Source organism: Neopsephotus bourkii, unplaced genomic scaffold (genome assembly GCF_033783945.1).
Source record: "Neopsephotus bourkii isolate Nb327-2 ecotype Australia unplaced genomic scaffold, CSIRO-AGI_Nbou_v1 NB_936, whole genome shotgun sequence".
Lineage (NCBI taxonomy): Eukaryota > Metazoa > Chordata > Aves > Psittaciformes > Psittacidae > Neopsephotus > Neopsephotus bourkii.
The window spans coordinates 4,047,514-4,072,070 of NW_026901430.1; the positions used below are offsets into that span (position 1 = coordinate 4,047,514).

General features: G+C 40.9%; 2 protein-coding genes across 2 annotated transcripts in view; one reads left to right on the plus strand and one right to left on the minus strand.

Moving 5' to 3' along the window:
- The window catches only part of PSMD10 (proteasome 26S subunit, non-ATPase 10), a 53,457-nt gene that overhangs the window by 22,815 nt on the left and 6,085 nt on the right, over positions 1-24,557 (minus strand). The window lies entirely within an intron of this gene.
- On the plus strand, positions 1,176-23,744 carry VSIG1 (V-set and immunoglobulin domain containing 1). Its single transcript, XM_061358131.1, has 7 exons — positions 1,176-2,064; positions 5,974-6,134; positions 17,900-18,098; positions 19,555-19,710; positions 20,399-20,518; positions 21,032-21,161; positions 22,592-23,744. The coding sequence occupies exons 1-7, from the start codon at positions 2,016-2,018 to the stop codon at positions 22,770-22,772; spliced, it is 996 nt and encodes a 331-aa protein (XP_061214115.1). The 5' UTR covers positions 1,176-2,015; the 3' UTR covers positions 22,773-23,744.

The window sequence follows — 24,557 nt, forward strand, 5'->3', positions numbered from 1 at the left end:
GGTGTTCAGTATCCTCTGTAAAACAGGATTGATGGTTGCAATCATTTGCTATGAGATTCACCCGCTCTGTAATTGGTAATCTCAGCCCTGTGTCCCAAGCTTAAACGGGCACATAGTAGTGCAGGAGATGTGTTATTGGATCTTGTTCTCTGGGCAAACTGAGCATTTCACCCTCGAGGCATGTAGGTCTGTCATCTTTCAGAGACTTCATTGACAAAAAGTGAATATAACATGGAGAAAATATATATTAACTGAGGGTGCCTTAAGTGCCAGAGAAAGGACTTCAGTGTTGATAAATGAGAGGAAATTGGAGGACACACTGATATCGTGTAAGACACGGGCTCATGCAGGTGCATGCTGACTTGCAGTGCACACTGGCAATGTTTTTTGCATCTTCTTGAAAACTAGTGTCTTTTGCAAAGGTTCAGTGCTCTGTGCGCTACTAGTCAGACTCCTGGGTATTATGGGGCTGCCACAGGCTATCACTGAAATGGCTTTGTCAACTGTGCTCATGTTTAGATCATCGGTGTTCATCCATAGCTAAAAGACTGGAAAACAGCAGTAGCTCTCATTTTAGGCTGACCCAGGGAAAACCCATGAGAGGTCCCTGTGTGCATTTGGGATCCCTACATGTTTCTTTAGTGAAGGTGAATTTAAACACTTTTGGAAGAAACCTGAATCTGAATTTCAGTCTTTCAGTGTACAGATTCCTTTTTACACGGACTCTAGGTCACCTGTGCATCCATCCTTGGATGACACATTGAACTGTTCCAAGTCTTGTTGTCCCCATCACTAAAAGACAAGCACTGCTCACCCTCTGGGAATGCTGTATGAAGCACTAATAGTCAGAACTAAAGAAGACATGCCTTATAAAACTTCTGGAGATGGCTCATTTAAGAATATAATCAAACCCTGACATGTGCCAAGAGATTATTCAGACATCTGCCACAAACAGGAATATCTGGCAGAATAAAATTCAACAAGCATGGAAAAAAGGTCACTGACCATTTTCACCACCTTGGTCCTAGGTACAGGCACACATCTAAAAGGCAATGCTGCCCTCTGTTATGTCTTCAGCTGTTCACTAACACATGGCTGTGTGCACGGAACCAGCTATTCCTATCGGAGCTTGGGGCTTTGAATTCCCTGGACAACATGGAATAAAGAAAGCAAGAAACTGAGCACCTTCAGTTCCTAATGAGCTTTAAAGAGTTAGAGAAGGCATTTTGCATCCAGCAAGGACAAAGTAAGCTATTTTAGTTAATTCTTCAAGTCCTAACCTTCACCCACTGCTTTTCACTACATGCATCAGGCATTTAAATTTAAATAAAAATCAATATATTCACCTTGCAATTTTGTATTAGTAGCATCCAACTTCATGGATTAAAAATTGATGAAATGGATTTTATTATCAGTTTAGAAGATAACTGTTACCTTTATTTTGGGGTGCTATTGATGAGTTCTATTCAGAAACTTCAAGACACCCATGAGTCTAATGTAATCATTCTGTATAAAACTGTATGGGAAATAGTTTTACAATGAAAATGTACTAACAATGTATTATCTCCACATGCCCATTTTAAAAAAGAAATGTTACAATTTAACAGGAAATAAAGATTATCCCTTACTCATATTAGGCCTGACTCCAACACTGGTAATCAGATTGACTGCTAAATAACTCCACCAATACTTTTCTTGTACTCACTGGAAGGACTTATGTAGGCAAATACTACTGAGCCCTGGCAAAAGTGGGAAAATCTGGGCTTCTCTGATTCAAGGGTTTATTATTAACAAAACCCTCAGTTGCTCAAACCCCACAAAATGATTTCAACTGAACAGTCACACCACTAGTCGGAGAAAGGCACACATGTGATAAAGGAGGAGAATGAAAAAGCTCATTGACGTGTTGATATACAGCTGATAAGGAAAACAAAAACCCACTTAAAATAAACAAGAGTTGAGTTTCAGTCGAAGCCCGAAGCAGCATCTGGTTGCTTTTCTCTTGCTGCATCAAGATGTTTGCAACGATGCTGAAGGTATTTCCAGTTCTGGCCATCCTTACAGGTAAGTAAGAATAACAAACTGATCATAATGGCACTGGAATAAAGGAACTTGTTGAAATAAGAGAGCAGGTGAAGCTGACTGGCAAACTAGGAGAACATTCAAGGCTCATTTTAGGATGGAATGAAAATCATGGCTAGAATGCTATACCATGTTGTGGAAATCAGCAAGCTGAGCACTCACTGGAAAGAGCTTGTGGTCAAGAACTGAATTTTAGCTTTGATAAATTAATGCTTTGCTCTAACACCAGGACGAGGCGAAGATCGCTCACATGGAGACATCACGGTCTTTCAGGTGTTTTGAGGTTAGGTTTTCTCATGTTCAGCTTTTGTTTCCCTTTGATAATAACCCTGGGAAATGCTACGGATTCATGCTCGGATTTACTTGGTCCCACCTCAACCAAAAATTTTGGGGGGATGCTTAACTTTAAGCATGGGAATAATCGCTGAAGTTAAGTGAGAACATTATCCTTTGTGGAATCTAGGAATTATATGGTATATTAAAGATCATGTATTATTCATGTTTCAAGGACATTTCATCATGCTAAGCTTTATTTTCAATATATACAGAAGCAGACATTTTAAGTCTGATGCTCCACGGAGATGAACAGCCTCCGTGTTCACTAAAGAAAATGGAAGTTAGCTCCCACATTTTCAAGATGGAATTGCCTAGTTTAGATGCCAGAGAAATATTTTAAATAGCTGTTCCTGGTGTTTCAATGTTCTCTTTCTCTCACACATGTAAACCACACAGATTTTTGCCTTAGGAATGAGAAGTAATTCAGAATTAGTACCGATACTTCTTAAACCAATGTCCTCTAAGTTTAAAATCTGGATTTATGACTAGAAGTGTGCCTGTACTGATGGGTGCTGGCTGGCGGTTTCTATAGTGCCTAGGAAAAGATTGGCAAACATGGATTTAATCCATGAGAGTTAAAATCTGCATGGGACTCCAGTGAAAGTGGACAATTCCCAATTAACTGCAATGACTTTCTCTGTAGCAAGGAAACGGTCTTACCATAATAGTGATGAGTAAAAGATACGGATTAATTTTTAACAAGTTATAGTCTGTTCACTCTAGCTTTCTCACTGAGTTACCTCTTACTCATGTGCTTTTTTCATTTAAACCCTGTATGTATGAAATAAGGTTACAAGTTTGAAACCTTAAACAGTGAACTAAACGTAAAGCAAAACTCTCATCAACTTCCGTGATGAGATGAAAGGCTGTGTATGTCCAGTTCACTCCATGTTTAGTCAAACGCTCCATCTTGCAATTAGTGATGGCTTTAAGTAGCTTCACTGGACAATGGAAGTTTGATAGGATTTGGCTTTATAGTTTTACTGAAGCCTATATTTATATTTAAGCCTATTTCAACTAAATGTATTTCTTCAAAATACATAGCTTCATGGAAATGAGAATGCTTTGTGGAGTCACTTCTGCTAAAATCCATTCATTTTTCTGGAAAAGCCAGGTTCTGTGGCACTCCTGACTCCAAACTCAGAGAATGATAAAGGAAATACGTGGAGCAGACGGCTGGAAAATGGAAATTTCAGTAGAATGACCTTGTGCTGAAAGATCATAACTTTAATCCTGCAAAGACTAGAAAATAAATACACGTAAACCTGGCCAGAATTCTCTGGCCAACTCTAATTCTTAAAGCTGAGAACAGTGAACTGAGATATCTGAAATGTGATATAGCTTTTATATTAGATCTGAGGGAGGATTAAGCTACTGTGAATTTACAGGACAAGCAGGACTTACAGCCAGCACTGGGATCCTCTCTGTCCCCAAGGCAGGTTTAATACATTTAGGTCAATCTCCAGCCATCCCTGTGGGGCTGTCTTCACATATAACGTAAATCTTGCTGTAGTTTAAACCCGCTAGTTCTCATCCTAGCAACCATTAATCTGGAAAGTACAATATTCTCTTCTTCCTTGCGCTTAGCCTTTACTAAGCCATCAAACTAGGAACAAATTGAAGCCATCAAAAAAAACAGACCTCAAAGAGTTCAGGCTCTGTCTTCAGATAGGTTTGCATATTGTAGCAACTAATGGATCTGCAAGATTTAAATGGTTAAAAATGCCAAGATAGATATATGTATTTTTTAAACAGTGTTTTCCCTCATAGGCTGATAATTCAAGAAAAACACTCTTTCAGCATTACTGGAGGTTCTGCTTCAACTCTCAAAAGCAGCACCCAAACATAAGATGCGCTATCTTATTGAGAAGAATATTCCATGTGTTTTGCCTCTATCATTCATATGTGCAATAAACCCATGTAAAAATTGCTATTATTATAACATTCTCACTTTGCCTGTTTTGCATAGAAAGCTCCAACAGACTCATGTTTTCCATCACACTCAATGAAAACATATTATCCTTCAGAATCTTCAGGTGGTAGCTTTAAACCCAGGCTCGGTGATCTAGCAAAACCTTGAAATTCAGACTGATTCTTCTGACAGCTCTTGCTTTGTTGCCATAAGTCACTATTGTTAGTAACTTATATGAAGGAGAGAAACAGATAAATATTGTAAGATGATGTTTGATTCCTTTCCTTAATATGACTGTGTAGCCAAGACCGATCGCAAAACTATGGGAAAGGGCTCATATGTTACGTTTTCTCCCTTTCTGCTTTGAGCACAGCAAAAAGGGTTGATCAAGTTATCACAGAATTTCTCACAACCCACAGAATAAAAGCAGTTCCAAAAAGTGTAGTCTCAAGTTATCAGTGTAAAAGCATTAGAATAGAACAGCTTCTGCATGTAAGCCCTAAAAACTTAAAGAAAAGCTAAGTAGTTAGCAAGAGCAAAGTGCTGGGCTCCAACATGGGGGACCTACAGGGCCACTGACTCCAGTCAGAATGTAAGAATGCAAGAACAGACAACACTGTAGGAGATGGTGATCCACCATAAAGGAGCTCAGACATTTAAAGGAGTAACTGAAAAAAATAAGGGTAAGAAGGATAGAATCATGGAATAGTTAGGGTTGGAAAGGACCTTAAGATCATCAAGTTTCAACCCCGCTGCCATGGGCAGGGACACCTCGCTCTAAACCATATTACCCAAGGCCTCGTCCAACCTGGCCTTGAACACTGCCAGTGATGGAGCATTCGCAACCTCACTGGGCAACCTATTCCAGTGCCTCACCACCCTAACAGGAAAGAATTTCCTCCTTATATCCAATCTAAACTTCCCCTGTTTAAGTTTTAACCCATTACCGCTTGTCCTATCACTACAGTCCCTAATGAAGAGTCCATCCCCAGCATCCCTATAGGCCCCCTTCAGATACTGGAAGGCCGCTATGAGGTCTCCACGCAGCCTTCTCTTCTCCAGGCTGAACAGCCCTAACTTTCTCAGCCGATCTTCATATGGGAGGTGCTCCAGTCCCCTGATCATTCTCGTGGCCCTCCTCTGGACTTGTTTCAACAGATCCATGTCCTTTTTATGTTGAGGACACCAGAACTGCACACAATACTCCAAGTGAGGTCTCACGAGAGCAGAATAAAGGGGCAGGATCACCTCCTTCGACCTGCTGGTCACACTCCTAAAAAGGGCGCAACACAGCTGTGAGTGCAAGTTGCAGGAGAGCACTGCAAGTGAGGAGAAAGGTTTGGTTAAGCCACAGGCACTGAGTAAGCAGACAAGTCTCTGCAAGTGAGAACAAGTATGTAAAAACAAACTCTGCTTTTTCAGAGTATTATTTGTTGTAAGAGCACAGGTAATCTGGGGGATTTACTTGCTTATTGGCTTTTACCCACTCCCACCTTGACATCACTCAAAGGCCCACGGAGAGGGTACTGAAAAGAAGGACTGCACAAGTCCTACGGGTTTCCTCGATGGTGCAGGGAGTGCAGTGCTCCTGCACGGCTCCCAGGGTCTGGCTGATCCCTCCTCACCTCACTTACTGCCCACAGGTCATGTCAGCGGTGTTGTGGTGACCGTGCCTGAGAAGATAGTGAATGTCACTACAGGTGGCAATGCAACCCTCCTCTGTACATACACGAGTTCTGGATCAATGGGAAACTTCTTTATCCAGTGGAGCTTTTACAGTGCCAAAGAGACCCAACTGCACACCGTAAGATATTTATTTATTATTAAGTTATAATTAACATATCCTTAAGTCTTCAACAAATCTTATTGTGTTTAATAGTGTTATCCTCACCACAAACCAGGGAGGGAGGTAATGGTGGTGTTCCCTCCCTAAAGACAAAGGACTGGGATACAATGAAACTTAGGGGCAGATGCACAAAGTTATTTAGGCTCCCTAGCCCTACTGGCATGCCTGAATTGCTTTGGGAACTTATGAGAAGGTACAAAAGGGATTCAGATGCTCAAACAACTTTCTCCAAGTCACACAGGAAGCGTGAAGCAGAGCGAAGACCAGGTGTCCAAAAACCACACAAGCGCTCCAGCCCCTGGGCCAGCTCCCTTTTCCCTTGTCTGGCAGACATTTCCTGCCATTGTGGAGGCTGCTTTCCTTTCAAGGGTGAGACGCCCTTGCCTATGACAATGTGTCCCCCATTCTAGGATCAAACAAGCTCCTTGTCTCAGCCACTATGGTTACTGTTTAGGTGCTTGGTAAGAGCAACAGTACACAACAACAGGCTACTAGCACAATGTGAGCAGTGTTTTGGCAGGACTATAGTAGTCCTGTAGACTGTCCCAGCAGGAAATGTGCCATGGCAAACTTGTGTTGGCATTTTGCAGCATCCCATGGGTGTCATTATGGTAGCACAATAATCACAGATCAAAGGCAAATGTTCCCTGCGCTTCCCGAGACCGGAAGATGCAACAGAGCCAAACAGAATAGGCTGAAGTATCAGCACAAAGGCAGCAACAGGACTGTGAAGAGCACCAGATACTGGACAGCTATATGGTGTACCCACTGCCCAAGCCTCTCACGTAGCTGTAAAGGCCTTGCAGAGCAGTCTGGTCTGCCTGGAGGGAGTCAGGGACAGGATGTGTAATTTCCTACACAGACTCACAATACTGCTCAGATGTCAAGAGCTGACCATTAATCTGATATTTTGGTGGGGAAATAAGTCCATGAATCTCACTTGCATCATAACCTGCAGGGTAAGAGCTCCCATTATGATTTGCTCCTCCTGACTGCTGAGCAATCAGCAACCCCTTCCTTTCTAAGAAGAAATGCCAATTAGAAGTGTTACTGCATCCTTGAAGATGACAGTGATTTTTTCCCATGTCCTGGTGCCAGGCTCATGCCTGTCAGACATTCAGGCCCTTTTCTCTCCCACTGCTTTTATCCTGTTGATGACATTTTTTTGAACACTCCTGCCTGGTGTTACATCTGAAAGGTGATACATAGAAATCTGACTTTAGTGTCACAGTCCACACTGACGATATTCTCATCATGTTCACCAATTTCCTAGTAATATTATATGTTAGGAGGTTTGCCACTGCTGATAGAATTATACCTTCTATTTGACTGATCAATTACACAGAATTAGACTGTCTGTAATTTGCAGGATGAACAGGATGTAACGTACCTGGCATTGAACGGCAATAGCTAGTATGTAAGAAATAGCAGTTTAACGTAAGACAGAACTGCTCAGTACATCTCAGATAAAGACTGTATCAGTGCTAAATACAAACACTGGGCCCATCCCAGATTCTGACTCTAGGTGAATGCCAGACCGACACATGCACACCTTGCCTGACTAATTGTGTGAATAGCCGTTACTCATCATTTGCTTATTTCAAGCCTAAACTATTTTATTAAATGAAGAATTATTCATGAAAGGGTGGTAGCTGCAGGTTTCGTAAGTTGTACATAGTACAACATGTTGTAATTTTGATCCAGTGTGTACCTCATACATTTTACTCTCTTGTTCAGGTGAGAAGTACAGCACTGAGATAGGAACAAGCCCAACTTCTCCAGATTTGGTTAAGGTCTCTCTGTTTCACTTGTGTCAAATTTTCCATATTGTAACACAATAAGTGCAATAATTTTTCTGGTCATAAACAAGAGAAATAAGTAAATTGTAGTTGCAAGTATTTTAGAGGGAGAATCAGACAGTTTCAAGTGATCCAGGAGGGGAAAACCATTCACAGACTGTGATCAAGGATGAGAAAATACCCCCTGAGGATCAGAACTATAAAATCCTGTGGGTGGTTCAGAATATGCTCAACAAGAACTAACTGATTTGAGGCTACCAAATGTTAGGGAAACCTTGTGGATCCATCTCTTCCTTACTCACTCCTGGCTCCTGCAGCTCCCACTGCAGGCAACGGGAATGCTGTGCCTATAAGCACTGTAAAAAACAGTGGTAAAAATTGCATCTGGTTTTCTCCCCATTTGAAACTAATTTCACAGTAAATTCACTTTTACACCACAACACACATACATTTGTAATGGATGATTTGCATTTTCATTAAATGAAGTAGGCTCAGTCTGGAAAGGACACGGGTTAGTGACTAATCTCATTCTCCCTGAACATGGAGACAACATTTCCTCTCACTGCAGCACCAGTTATCCTTGGCTTGCATGCCCAGCCAGGCTCAGAGGACGTCCTTCACTACTCCTGATGTGCCTGGAGGGTGCATGTGTTCAAAGAGCTGCAGGACTCCTTTTAAAATGCTTTTAGCAATGCATTCAGTCCTGGGTTACTTGACCTAGTACCCTTTCACCACAACATGGCAATTCCTTCCCATTTTGAACCTATTCACAATAAAACCAGTTAATGTGAGCACTGGGAAGAAAGGACTGTGGCTGCTTCTGGAAAATACAGTTTAAGAAATAATACAACACCACTGAACATGAAATTGGATTTTCAACTTCCCTCTGAACCCACTGCAATACAAGGTTGCTAGTTCTGTTTCAGGCTGGTGACTTGTGTGAGCTTCAGAAAGGACTGAATGATGAAGGCACACATGTGCTCCTACAAGTTTAAACAAAAAAGTAATCTTTCTTTCTGCAAACCTGCCTTTGCCCTGGTTACTTGGCATGTAGCTGAAGTTAAGTTACACGTTTTGTTCCAAGTAGGAAATACATGGATGATAATGGAGGAGATTGCCAGCTTTGGCTTTCGCTGTTTAGATTAAATACTAAAATGCAAGTAAAAAATAAGTTTAATGTGCTGGTAAGATGACAAAACCAACTGAATTTAAAAGACTTGCACCATATCCATTGAATATCAGAGCAGTAGCTGGCATTTTAAATGGGATAAAATAATCAGATTCTGAAATGTCATCAACAAGCAAACAAACAAATACTTCCTTGTAAATAGAACACATTTTCCCTGGAAAAAAATTATGGAAAATTCTGGTTCCATTTAAAATTTGCCCTTTCTTTCAGCAACTAAATGGAAAACATTTTCAAATTCTGTTTTTTAAAGCTGAAAATTTCTGCCAGATATTTTGAAGACAGAAGACTTACAATTATATATATATATATAAACTAATGCAAAAAATACATCTTCTTATCTCACCTGCTGCAATTTTAACTTCTTAACATCTTAATAAATGCTAGGTATCTTGATGACCGTGTTATTCACATGGGCAGTATATTCCCAAAAATAAGATTAAGCAGAGGGGATGTTCTCTATAACAAATACAGAGAAAGAGGAATCTTGATTTTAATAAATCATGTTTATGTAGGTAATTGAGAACATGGCTCTTTCTCTCTACAATGGCAGCAAATAATAGGAAAAATTATAGAGTGTTAGAATTAATTAAGGCAAAGTTATGTCATTACAATACCTTTGGCTTGAAGAACGTGAGGGTTAAATTGCTAGATTTTAGGACATAACATATAATAAACACAGAGGCCATTTTTAATAACTTCTTTTTTTACTTTTTAATAAGAATATCAGTATTGTACTTCTTTGTGAAGCTGGCTGGTGTCTGCTGCTGCTTGTTCTGGTGTTTTCATTTCCTGTTCCGCACTGCCCACCTTACACAATGCTGGTGCAGGTGTTCAACACTTGTTAAGTCTTGGCAGTTACACCAAGAGGATGAAATACCACGAACAGGCTGCTCACAGACAGGATGGTGAAAAGGGAGGCAGCAAACAGCGGAATGGCAGGTGTTCAGTGCTGCTTTGAAGGCAGTGCAGCTATAAACAGTGCATGTATAGAATGTAGAATATATAGTGTATGTATAGAATGTAGATCTTTTTACTGTTTGTAGCCTATCTTTGCTTTTTTTCCTGAGAAGTTTCTCCAGTGCAAGTAATTCCCCTCATTTGAATTATATAATGTAAACATCAACTCATGGAAAATAGGATGCCCTATGTATTTTAACTTTCTTCTTGCCATTTACCTTTGTGACCTGTCTTTTTAATGTTAAACTTCCGTTTTAAATAACAACTCCCAGCTAAAGATCTTGAGACCTTCCCAAAACTGAACTATCTCCATTTTACGTCCAGGCAAACTGCGGCAAACACTACTTACTCTGCTCACACAGGGTAAGAGAGTAGATCACAGCCTGGCCATTGTTCATAAGGTAAAGTCTCAACTCCTAAAATCTACATGTGTGCTTCAGTTCATGCTCTGAGTCACTTGGCCAGCCTCAGTGTAAAGCACCTAAGTAAATGTTTGAAAGACTGAAGCCTGCTATTGACTCTGCACAGGCGAGGCTACAGCCTTGCAAAGCCAAACACAACTGAACCCAGCCAGGGCCACACCTCGAGCCTCCAGCCCAGGCCACCCACAGTTAAAAGTAAAGTGAAACTATCAAAGACACTGCATGGCTACTCCAGGTATGCCCAGGGCAGAATTCTTGACTGAAACTTTAAATTCACTAGATGAGTAAAGATCATGAATGAATGTTACTTGTAAGAGAAACTGAACTCTTCATAGACCTCTCATGAAAATGTTCTCTAAAATAAGGCAAGCTTGAAAGCACAACTGTGTCTGCTTCTTTCACCCTGAAACCCCAAATTCAGATCACTAGCAGTCCCAATGCCAGCACAGTTCTGCTGCCCAGCTCATAGCAAGGCACAGGCATGGGCACTGGGCTGACATGTGAGAGCCAGTGGCCAGTCAGCCCTGGAAGTGTGGGGCTCCCATACAAACTTTTGAAGGAACAAATTCATCCCCATGTACTATGAGCAGTTCCTGAAACCCCATCACATGCTGTCAGACACAACCAACCAAGATCATATACTGCAGAGGCTGTTAGTGCTGCAAGGGACACTGTCCTGGGAGCAGAGCAGTCCATTAGAGTCCATGAGCAAAGATGAGCCTGTGGAAACCACCTCCTGAAGAGAACAGGAGGAAAACTTCCTGGAAAGGTGCCTCTGGTACATGGGCATTACTTTTTGCCTAGAGGTGATTTTTAAAATCAAGTTTCATCTAGCACTTAGATGACTGAGCAGGCACTTCAAAGGAATAGCTTCATGGAAAGCAGAGGCAACACCCCCAAGGCAGAGAAATGAAGATGCTGTTGCAATGTCACTGCAGTCAGAGTGACACCCTGGATGTCAATGGGATTACTGTGGACTGCCTGTGGTTCCCTCTGGCACTGGGTTGACAGTCTGCAGAGAAAGGGTAAAATAAACTGATACATTGAAGCAGACAGTAGTGAGAACACAAAAGAAAGTGGAGCCAAGTACAAAACAATCAGGTTGTAACTGGTGTGTTTGGGGCAAACTTTAGACTTCAATCTTAGATTGCCCTGTTTTAGGTAGAACTTAGAATAAGATTCTATTGCATCTCACTGTTAACAAGGCTTAAGATACCTGCAAAATCTGCTGAACAGGAGGCACCCTGCCCCTGTGAATAGCACTGATGGTACTGATGGGGAGCTGCGTAGAGCAGAGGCTCTTTGGTTTTGGGGGAACATTTCAAATCTCATTTAACTCTCAGATCAGCACATTTTTACTCAAATACAGCGTTCCCCGTGTCATGGTATTCTGAGTATGGATGAAAAGTCAGTCAGTCATTGTCAAAAGATGGTGCATGTGACAGATGCACGGGGAAGATGTAGCTGGAGATACAAGGTAAGAAAAAAATAATCCTCCCAATCTTCAGGCAAAAAAAGAGCTTAAACAGCTTCTGCTACTGTGCTACTGTGAGCCCTGTAGTCATGTTCTGGATTAACACCTCAAACCAGCACGTGACTGAGATAAACTGAATCAGATGCATCATTCAGAGTTTTTAACTCACCCTATTGTGGATTGTATTTTTCTCTATCAAAATTGTTTTGGATGTAGCTGTTGTTTTTTCCCCACAGCTATTCTAGGTGGCTGAACTAGAATCTTTAGGAATATTCTACCCAAAGGGTATCTAAAGGGCATGTCCATACACCAGGAGCCTCTGGGCTGAATGTGAGTGAGTCTGGATAGCCCCAAAAAACCCCATCCTGGATCTTCTTTCTAGAATATAACATTTTGAGCTGTGAGGCATACAGTGGGACACTACGCTGCCTGCTGAAATGGCCTCCTCTCAGCTGCCAGCTCAATGTCCCAGCCATAATCCATTCCAAACTCTCTTTGACTGCAGTGGGATTCCTGTCTCACCATGAAGTACAGGGTACAACCCAATGTAAATGGAGGTCTCATAATAACTGCCGAAGAGCAGTTACACAAAATGCACTGAGAAAAATTTTGTGCTCCACGCGCTGTAGAAATTATTCCCTACTAGTTCAGCCACAAGAATGATACTGTGACAACATGAAAGAGCTGCTTCTCAAAAGTATTTTGCACCAGTTAAAGCTGCTGAATGATTAATCCTCTCAAGGCTTCTGACTCCATCCTTTTCTTCTTCTACCAATGTGCAATTGTGACAAGATGCTTCCAGTCATTATCAACATCCTCAATTACCCATGCAAAAATCTCAGTGATGCAGGACATAAACCCCTGCTGCAGTCTGGCAGATCAGAGTTTTGACAAAAATGTGTGAAAAGAAGCTGTGGATGAAAAAAGGCATTTGGGGCCAGACTCAGTCACATGACACACGTCAAAGAAACCAATGCATGCGTGAGCATTTGCTTTCTTATCTAGCTGAGTTCAGAAACTGAGCCTTGGGCTTTAATTAACACTCTGAGTGTGTGGCATTTGTTCTCTAATTAGATGGCAAGATGCTTAAAGGAGTGATCAACATTTTTTTCCCTTGTTATTTTACAAATTCTGTCTGTACTCAGAATCCAAAAGGAGATAAAAGCAGTGAAGTTGTTAATATTCTCCCTTGCGTTTACCGTTGAGAAGGAGACTTTAACAGTTTTTTCTCTAGTAGCTTGAAAGAATGTCAACAGAAAATTACAGAACACCCCAGTGACAGGTCCTTCTGAATGCCTGAGGTTTACGTCTCCCCTGGCAAAGACCGTGAATTGGGTGCTGAACACATCAGCCTAGAGAAACATCATCAAATAAGATGGTGTAGCTTTGCATCTTCTCATGGGGGAAAGTGAGAAAGGGCTGTGGAAGGGAAGAAGGTACTGGAAAGGAAAGCATGTCCTGAAACTGCCCCTCAGTCAGGAAATCAAGACTTCTGTGGACATGAAGAGGGAGGTTTGTAACACATCTTCAAGTACATCTCATCTTACAGTTTTGATATCCAGATGTACTGAGCATTGTACAGCAATATTCCTCCCACCCCCTGCTCCTGGTGTCACTGCATCACATATTATGTAAATTCTGGTTTCTATTTGTCCTGCCCCAAGAAGAAAGGAACAGATGGAGGCATGTTTCTTCTAATTTACTGCCTGCTTTTTCACACACCCCCTCCACACCCTGAGGAAGATCTTCCTATAGAAGCTGTATAAAGAAAACCTCTAGGTAGGTCCCTCACTCTCTGCCAAGCATCTGGCAGCCTTTGAAAATCCTCAACTCAGCCTCAGCTTTGCCAACTGCTTCCTCTGCAGGCAAACACTCTTCTCAGCACCACACTAGGAGAGGAGCAGCCCTCCCACAAGTCAGGCTAAAGGAGAAGGAAAGGACACGTGATTTCACGTACCAGATCCTTCAGAACTAGAGACACAAACAATCTTGTCTCCAGCATCTGGAGCACATAGAGATTACTGAGATTGTCTTTGAAACAAGTATGATCATTCCCAATTTCCTGTCTTGATTGTAACTCAGGTTACAAATGGGTACTCGAATAATTGTCTCAACTGCTTTGGGAGTCTACAAGCCCAAATCCTTTTCTTGGTTGCAGGAGAAATTGTGACTATGGAAATACATAGAAAACTATACCACTGCCTGAGAAAGCCAAGGAAGATGCCTGCTGACATCAATGGCTTTAGGCTTTAGGCCACTTTAGTGCCTGGCCCACAGGCTGCACACCCAAAAGAACCACAGTCCTCTTGAAGGTCAGGGAGACAATTTCTGGGGAATTCAGCTGTTTTACAGAGACTGGTGTTTCAGATGGTGGAGTTACTAGGGACAGCATTTTGAGGAGTGATAATCTCTGCTCTTTTCTGTCAGTTGTTTCATTAGTTATCCCAGGCAGCTGCTCCCATGAAACGTAAAAAAACACCATTATATAAAAACTTGCCTGAGCAAACTAACTGGTAAGGAGACACAGCGACCATTACTGCACCCTCAGTATTGTTTTTACACTGGTAAATCATCAACTTCACCAGAGCTGCTCATGATTTCCTTGAGGACATAAAAAGCTTATTTTTTTCAACAGAAGCACAGCAGACCTCTTTCATATTTATTTTATTTACATTCAAAATGTTGCACTTTAAATCTATTTATCACATTAAAATAAAAAGGCTTCCAGGAAAAGGCTGCCATTGACTAAATTTACAGCTCTCCCATACAGACACTTTAGGAACATTTTAGGTGAAATGGAAAGAAATGTCAATGAGATGTGTATCTGTAGGGGGAACATTAGCTGTCAGTTGCCCCCCTCCCCCCCAGTCTTGTATATCTTCAACAGAAAACAATTTTTTTACTGTTGAAATGGAACAGAAACATTTTTGCAACGATTTTCATTTCAGCTTTTTTAAAGCCACAAACATGAGCTTTCAGGGACAGCATAAAAGCACTTTGAAAAAGGGTTTAAAAGATCCATTTTGAGTGTATCGTTTAGAACAGGCTATGAATTCACAGCCAGTTAACTGAAACATATTCCTCTTACATGAAATGTCCTGTGTACACAATCCAATCATACCTCCAGGACAAGATATACACTCAGTAATTAATCACAACATTACTCAGACTTTTTGGTGTTTACCACCTTCCTTCAGGCAACAAACTCCAGAGCTAGTGAGATAAACATCATACAGGAGCAGAACAGGCAGGAGCCTGCAGAGGAACTGAAGGTGTTTCCTTTAGATGTTTCACTGCATTTATGTTCATAGTTGTGAGAAAAAAAAAATCAACACAAAACAAAACCCAAACCAGAAAGATTCTGTTTAAATCCATGTAGAGGACAAATATACCCTGCTGTGCTGACACCTGCCTCAGATTTAACAGTGTACACAAAATGTTTTCTCTGCATGCATTCACACAGGAAGAGGGAACACAGTGGATTCATTTTTCAGTGTATTGTATGAGGGCTTAGACACATAATTCACCCTGACTTCAGATTAAATATAGCAAGGAGCACTTGCTCTTCCCTAATGTTAATGGCATGCCCTGACTGTATTCAAGACTTATAGTGCCAGTCTTATTTCCCAGGAACACGTGCTATAGCTAAGCTAGCACTCAGTGCTATTGCTTACTCTCATAAATCCCAGATCACCCTAAGGTAGACCATGCAGTATTTAGCCCCCTTTTCCAGTAATCAGGCCTTTTAGTAAGATATAATGGGCCTCCTTCTCCTCTCATGCAAGTCACATATTACTTCGTTTAAGTCATTGCGCAACTTCATTTCACATTAGTGTGAAGAGCTGATGAAAGAAGCTATTTCTCTACCCCACTCAAACAGAAGCAATTGATTGAGACGAGATGCAAATCCAGCCAGGTACTGTTGAGATCTATATAGGAATGTCAGCTTAAGAAATCAGAAGTCACAGTTCTAGTAACTTTGGAGTCTTGCAAGCAATAGCGTATTGTTGCTCATACTTGGATAAATGTAGAATGAGACAAGCATGGCCAGTGTGGTTTTGTAATTACAAGTAGATCAGTTTTTTGACATGTGATTTGTTTAAACCAAACCCCTTATTCTCAGCACTTTTCTTCCTTGGGGAATACAAGTGTGTCTATCAGACTCTAGTTTTGCAACAGAGGTGCAATATTTTGCAAATAGACATTTGCAAAGCATAAAATCAGTCTCAAAACTGATGACATTGCATGCAGACAATGGGAACTCTCTATCCAGAGTCTATCCAGCTGTTCAGCACACTTTCCAACCTAGTCTACCAGTGTGCTCACACTGCACCTCTTATGGCTCCTCAGTACAACCCTCAGTTTCCCACACGGTGGAAAGGCAGTAGCGTAGCTTTGGCATTCAGAGCCCTGCATCAATTGTACCTGGTGTTTATAATCCTGGGGCAGGGAAAGATAAAGTCTGGCAAAACTGCATTTGAGCTGGGGCCAAGCTGCAGTACTGGAGCTGCCGGTGCTGTGCAGTCTGGGTTCTGACCTTCATTTAAAAGCCTTATCATTGCATAAACCAGCTATGCTCTGGCAGTTCTGGGGTGTAGCTCGCCTTAAGCTAATAAAGGCTTTCAGATAACTTTGCTTAAAGACTTCAGTCAACACCGTATCAGGGTGGATAAATAGAATTAAGAATAAAATACTCTTAATTCAAAATGCAATCAGTTGCTCTGCAAAGTAAGGAAAATTATAATTCTTGCCTGAAGCATCCCTAAAGGCAGGGAACTTTGACCAAAAAGGAAATCTGACACTAATTCTTAGACTTAAGGCCTAATTCTTAGACTCAGGCTACCAAGCAGGCTCCACAAAGAGCACAGTGCAACCTCTCAGTTAACAGACAACAGGTTTGGGCTTATAAACTTGTGAGGCCAATTCTACTCGCACAGTGCTGTTAATTACAATTGATGCTAATGAAGTCAGTGAAATTAGTCAACATAAGATAGCAAATTTTTGCTTGGGAGGAAATTTTACATTCCTGAGAGACATTTGTCCTTACTACATCTATAATTCTGCAAAACATTTTTTACTGTTCAGTAAAGGGGAATTATTGATCCCAAATAACTGCCTCTTCAAACACTGGGGCCAACAAGTATTCTTGACTTCCATCTATGGTATATACTCAAAAAACCCAAAATAGTCCATGACACTGTCTCTGACCCTGATTACACAAACAAGGAGAACAGCATCATTGCTCTAATTGCATGTGTGATGACTCTGCTGGTGTTCTTGGATTGTGTTTTTATTGCTTCCAAATTTACTGCCGACAGATCAGATACCTTGTTTGCTCAGACATATGTCTTGTGGATTCATTTCAGTTCTGTTTGCTAGCTTCTGTAATTGGAAAGCCCTGCAGCCACTCACTTTTTGCAATGAGAGGTCCATTCTTGTCACAATCTTCTACTGCGCCGCTTGTTAATAATATCACAAATTATCTGTGCTGCAATTAGTACTGCTACTCATCGTGCATGACTTGGCATCTATTCACAGAATTGTCATACAACAGTCAATGGTCTCACCTTTCTTTTTGAAAATGCATCAGTCTGTGACTGGACTATCCACAAACAGCTACCTACTGTCCATTTACACAACTACAAAATCCCATTTCTGAAAAGGTTGTATTTTAAAAACCACTAGAAATGTAAATGTACCACATTTTCCTGTCTGCTTTCTTGTGGGAGGGAGCAAGAAAGGGGGTAACATTAAGGGCTTAATCAGAAAGGGGGTAACATCAAGAGCTTAATCAGAAATCAACTGTATTCCAGTTATGAACACCAAACAAAGCAGCAGGAATATCTCTTGTTACCAGACTAACAACTGATTCTTTATCACAGATCTATTATTATTCAGAAGGCCAGTCTTACTCCTATGGAGAGTTTAAGAACAGGATAACAGCTGCAACAGGTCCAGGGAATGCATCAATTACAATATCCAACATGCAGCCCTCAGACACTGGTTCCTACACCTGTGAAGTTTTCAGTCCACAGGGTGATGCTGGACAGAGCCAAAAATCCGTGATTGTCAATGTGCTGGGTAAGCACCTCTCCTCTCTATTGTTGTACTGTCCTTTTCCTCCCTTATTATGAAACACTGAATTCACAGCTCAATATACGTAGGACCAGAGGGAATAACAGAACTGTGATAAACAAGGCCCATGATGCAGAGAAAGGGCTCACAGATGCATTGATGCAGAGATTTTCCAAGGGCTCTGGAAGCAGGCAGAGCCTGGGGTGCCCTCTAGCTTCCAGACAAAGCAGACCTGATAATCGCTCTGCAGCTCCCCTTGCTTGACCTACAGTAAAATCCCAGTATACCGCAAGTGGAATTCACTTCAGATTCACTTTGTGCTCTCAGAATGCTACCTCATGTCATCAGGTAAGCAGGTATCTGGAATTACACAGCTTCACTACATTCTTCATATTGGAAAACAAAGTGATATTAACTTTGATTAAAATAAAAAGCCCTTTCAGCTGGGAGTGACAACTTACTTCTTCTATGAGGAATGGCTGAGAGAGTTAGGGTTGTTCAGCCTGGAGAAAAGGACACTCTGGGGAGACCTTATTGCAACCTTTCTGTTCTTAAAAGGTTTAGCAGTGCCTGTTGCAACAGAACAAGGGGTGATGGTTTTAAACTAAAAGAGGGGAGATTCCAGCTGGATGTGAGGAAAATTTCTTTACAATGAGGGTGGTAAAATACTGGAACAGGTTGCCCGGAGAGGTGGTGGATGCACCATCCATGGAGATGTTCAAGGCCAGGCTGGATGTGGCTCTGGGCAACCTGACCTAGATGCAGATGCCCCTGCTCATTATAGGGGGGTTGGATATGCAATGATGACCATTGAAGATCCCTTCCAACCCAAATTATTCTATGATTCTATGATTACAGTCAGCCCCAGCAAAGACCAAAATTTTACTAATTTTACCTAATGTTGGTCATGGTGACTTGTGTAAATCTAGGGTTAGGCAGCATTACAGCCCAAGGGATCTGTCTCACCCCAATTCCCAGAAACTCTAGAAACTTAGTACATGTTGGATGGAAGTAGTACAAAGTTGTTTTGAATGGAAGAAAGCAATAGTTCAACCACGAACAGGGCAGAAAGGATGAAAAGCAGTAGATACATTACTTCTCGGTAAGACAAAAGTTTGTACTAACCCATTGTAATAATTGCTTTTGTATTGAGAATTCATACCTGATCAGAGTGACAAATGAAAGCCAATATAAGAATGTGATTCCAATATCATTTGCCTATCTATTAAAAGGTATCTTAGGCATGTATATATGTATATATACTTAATATTACTCAAATTGTCATGGGAGAGCCTTTGGTCAGATCTATGAACTCTGCTCTTCTATGGGAACCTGTAGATGGGGTTCAATTTTACATGTACAATACCAGAACTAGCTTTCCCCTCGGTATATACTCATGCCCCTCTCTTGCCCCTTGATATATGGCCATAATGTGTCTGTTCTCCTTGTTGTTATTTTACAGTCAAACCATCAACACCTTTCTGCAAAATAGAAGGAACTCCTGAAAAAGGCCATCTAATCTACCTCTTATGCAGATGTGAGGAAGGATTGCCTCACCCTACCTACCGCTGGTACAAAGTAGCTGACAATACCCTCAAGCCTGTGACTGAACAACTCAGTACGTAAGACACAACTACTGTACCATGTTCAAAATGTGGAGTTCCTTAGCACCAGTCATTTCTAACACTACGTATTACATATAGTAGTTAAACCTTATCCTCCTCTTCTGATGGTCAATGTCATAAAACCGTTATTTTTGCTTAATTCAAACGAACTGATAGCTGTCACAAACACAGGGCTTCTTTCTATTTGTTTTAACACAAGTTTCATGGCAGGTTAAAGTCTTGCCTGTGCCATTATTTTAAATTGCTAAAATGGGAGAAATGTTTATGCTGTTTCCATTTCCCTTCCCTCAGAAATTTAAGTCAACTTAGAATAGTCTATTTGTTATTCAGGTGCTAAGATCTCCACCCTGAAGGTCTTCAGCTCCTGTGGCATTTTCATCTGTGACGTTACACTGACAATAGTGGTGTCAGTGCGGGTAAAACATCAGGCAGACAGACTCTTATTACAGAGTAAGGGCCTATTTCCCATGTTCTAATACACTCCTACAGAATCTACTGTAGTAATTTTCAAGGAAGGTAAATGCTTCTTATTTAAAGAATATGAAACACCCCCAAATGTATGCATAACCAGAGAACCCTGTTTCTAATCTCTTAATAGCTCTCAGTATGACCAACTAAAGAAAATGGTTGGCCTCTACAGCACACAAACAGTAATCAGTCTCTGCTCTCTGTTTGTCACAGATCCGAACACTGGCATTCTTTACATTGGCAATCTCACCACCTTTGAAACTGGGTATTATCGGTGCGTAGCTAGTAACATTCTGGGGAACAGTACCTGTGAGCTGGACCTAACTACGAACTGTAAGTTTCATGCATGAAAGTAATCCCATAGCTGATGTAAGACATACACACTTTGCAGGAAAATGCTATGAAAACTTTACAGATTTTTTTTTTCAAGTAAGAACAGAATGGGCTTTGGAGCTCTCTGGAGTTTTCTCCCAGGTATGCCCAGAATTTACACTGACCTGGACAACTGATTTCATACTGGGAGCAGGAGCTGAACCTGAATCTGACTGCAGAGCCTTTACTGAGAACCAACAGACACTGAATTTAGACAGGCATAAACATTGGGTTTGCTGGGGCAGGGAGCTAACCAACAAGACAGGAGGCAGCAAAGGTCACAAAACCACATTTCTCTTTCCTAGCGAATCTTTGGCTTCCCTCATGGAAATCCAGCTGTCAGTCAGTTGTTCAGTTTTCTGAATCCAACGCCTTCTTTATGCTAAAGGCTCCTCTAAATTTCCATGGGATTTTGATAGTAATACTTTTTAAAAAAAAGTATTTATGTATCAAGTAATCCTTTCTTCTTTGCAGATTCAGACGGTGGCATTGTTGCTGGAGCATTAATTGGAGCAGTTCTTGCAGCTGCTATCATTTGCATTATTGTCTGGGTCTTACGCAAGAAGGCAAAAAAGACTAAGAAGACGCCAAGTAAAGAGATGCAGTAAGAGTTTTGTTTGCTTCATTTTAAGACAATTATTTCTGTAAAGCACTGCTGATAATTCAGCACTGAAGTAAAATATAATTACTCTAATCATTTTTGAAGGGTCAATAATGCAGGTTTTGGGAAAACTTCCAGAGTGACAATATTTGCTTTTGTGTGACTTTTAAGCTGTTGCTCTCGTAAGAGACATTGCCACTACCCTCTTCCATATATTTATAGGCAGCTACCACTTAGCAGTATCTAAACTAGTAAAATGGTTTTTAAACCCTGCAAACTAAAAGTGGCAAGTTGGAAAAACAGTTTTTAATATTTAAAAGTTAATGGTGACTGCTAATTGCTGGTGGAGGAAGTAAAAAGAAGGAACAGAAGCTAAAGGTTGCCACAGCAAATGTACTGGATTGTGCATTACTGGATTTAAACACAGCGGGCTCAATTCAGTGCTATTTGAAATTACAGGACACGTGCTTGGGGTGCTCTAAGGTGTCTCAAATGGCAGGAGATACAAGGTTTAGGCAACAGAATGAAGCCCAGAATATCCATTTTGATTCTGCTCTGGAAATGTCTTTTCCTCTGTGCTTTGGTTGCTCATTTTTTCCTTGAATTGCTAATTCTTCAGAATAGGGATGATCTCATATGCTACACAGACCGTGTTTAGCCCCATGATGTTAAATGCTAAATGAACACATGCAGCTGAGGACAGAAAGAAAAGTGTGTTTGTCCTCTGGGCCCTTCCCTGTAGCACAGGTCTAAGACCTCCGATGCAGAATTCCGCTAACCCACACCAACGGCGTGTCACTCACACACCTGCTTTCTGCTTTCAACTGATGTACATTAACATCTAACTGTGTGCTCAGATCCTAATAAATCTCACTTCATTGAACTAACCCACTAGCATCTAATCTTTTTTATATGTGAAAATGCTTAAATATCAGGGCTTGGTTTATTATTTCGATGAGATAAATGGAATCTATACCTGTTGCTAAAAATCTCTCTCTAGATTTTAGCTTTTTCATAACTCTTTTTCTGACTGCACTCTATTTTTATACACTTAATGGGACACTGTATCTGCATGGAATTTCACAGAAAGCTCACACCAAACAGTGTGTTCTGCAACCTCTCCTCAGACACTGCTTGCCAGCACTCAGTTTCCTATTCTGCTTTCCTGGTGTAGCATTTAAATATACTAAAACCCAGTTCATTCTAACAGGATCACTTAAGCAATGACGTAAATCAGTCTCATTATCTAACATGCTGACACTCTCTCTCTTAGCAGAAGTGATGTTGTAGCCTTTTCATGTCTCTTGGAACAATCATAATAATATGGGGGTTACTTTAAGACAACAAAACCACAAAGACTCATTCTTTTGAAAGAGTCTAGTGTAGATGGGATTTCAACATGTGAAATCACACTTCATCCTGTCTTCCTGCAGAGAAATGGCTCAGAAACAATCCAATGCAGAGTATGTTCAGGTACCTAACGAAGAAAACATTCCTGCAACCACAGTTCCACCAAGCAATGCAACAAATGAATACCCTAGTGTTGATGAAACAGCCTCTGGAACACCTCAGGATGATGAGAAGCAAGAAGTGGAAAAAGAAGAAACAGCCTAGTTTTAATACAGTTTTCCGTGTCAGCTTTGGACCCCTTTATATAAAAATTGTTGTCATTGAATTAACACAGAGGCATGACTAAAACTTAGATGGGTATTTGTATTGTGAACCGCTGTGCTGCAGATTGAAAAGGGTCTGTTACACAGGCACACTGAAGATTTGGCCTTTAGAGTTAACAAAATTTCATTTATTATCTGGTTATAATTGTACATAAATATAAGTCTAAAAAGACTACCAGTCTTTTATCAGTCTAAAAGACTATTTTGCAACCTATTTTGCAAAACTAATTATGAAAAGGGCTGGAGCATTTATCAAAGTAAAAGTTTTCCAGTCACCTCTCAGTCATGCTGTATGATCTATACAGATCCGAACCACAGCAGTCTTCTCCAGAAACAGTGTTAGCCAAACTCCTGTTTCCTGTGCACCAAGGACAATCATCATGGCCAATACACTGCAGTGTTTAAAGGCTCTGACTTTGCACATCAGAAGTAAAAAGAAGTTTCATCAATGTCCATCAGAGTGCAGAAACAGATGTTAAGACCTGGAACAATGATATCTGTTGTGTTTGGATTCCACTTACAGGAAAAAAAAAAAAAAAGGCCTGGAAACTTCTACCCTGTTGCTGCCAGATGTGGAATACATTTTGAAGTTTTAAAGTTCCCAAGGCACCTGCATTCAGAGTTGTGTGTTTCAGCAGTTTTGGTTTTCAGTTTAATGGAACTAGCATTCAGGTACTCAGTTCAGACATCAATTGACTGGTTTCCAGACAACAGGACCTGGAAATCTAAATCCCTTACAAGGCTTGGCATGACAGGCACAGAATATCAGATTCTTCTTGACACACAGATAGAACTGTTTTCAAAACTTGGAAGTTAATACTGCTTGCTGTACAACACACTAGTTTTTACTGCTTCCTCTGCCAGAGATGATTTAAATCTATCTCCAGGCAACTGGTCTACCAACTAAGCAACAAACGCGCTTTAGCTCAGTGTAACTGACTGTTTTCTATAGGTAAAGGCATCAAGAAGAAGGTAAGTAGTGCATGCACACCACATCAAACAGCTGAGTGATGAGCATTCTCTTGGAGAGAGAAAAGGAAATTGAACCCTGAACACTGACCACTAGACACCTCTCTGGGCCTTGTTTCTAAGGTTAAACAAACTCAGTTCTTCAAGTGGGAAAAAATACCTACTTTCAGAAGAGCTCAAGGACTCAGGTGAGAAGTAAAAACCCACACACAGCCTCAGCAGCTCCCTCCTGAACTACATGAGGCAGCTATTCATCGACACAAGGAGGCAGAGGTTTCAGTCTCATGCACTGTAGAAAAATGTATCTGACTCAGGGATCCACAACTTTTTGGCACTTAGGTCTTTTATAGGATCTAATGCTTACAAATCCTTTGGTGACTGTTCCTAGCCTGCAGTAAACATTAGTTACATACATCAGCCATCTCTGAATAGACAAAAGGAAATATCTGTGCTAAAACTGTCAGGTTCAGTTCAGCTGTTTATCAAGAAAATGACCACAAAAAAAGGAAAAAATAAAAGAAAAAAGGCCTGAGGTTCAAATTAACCTTCAGTTTCAGTCATTAAGCATAACTATATTCATCACCCTTTCTATGCAGTTTTCTGGCTGTCAAATATTTGCCTTTGATACATGCGTCCTAGCATTTAGCCTCAGTCCAGAGTAAAAGCATTTCCAGTGTTCTTAGAATACTGTTTTAGCTAAAAAACTGCTTCTGCCTGACTGCAAGAGTCAAACCCTTACTAATACCAACACTGTCAT

Excerpts from the sequence above, each read along its gene's own strand:
- VSIG1 (XM_061358131.1), top strand. The coding sequence starts at position 2,016 with ATGTTTGCAACGATGCTGAAGGTATTTCCAGTTCTGGCCATCCTTACA. Across the intron at positions 2,065-5,973 it reads AGTTCTGGCCATCCTTACAG|GTCATGTCAGCGGTGTTGTG; the intron begins GTAAGTAAGAAT and ends TACTGCCCACAG. Across the intron at positions 21,162-22,591 it reads ACGCCAAGTAAAGAGATGCA|AGAAATGGCTCAGAAACAAT; the intron begins GTAAGAGTTTTG and ends GTCTTCCTGCAG.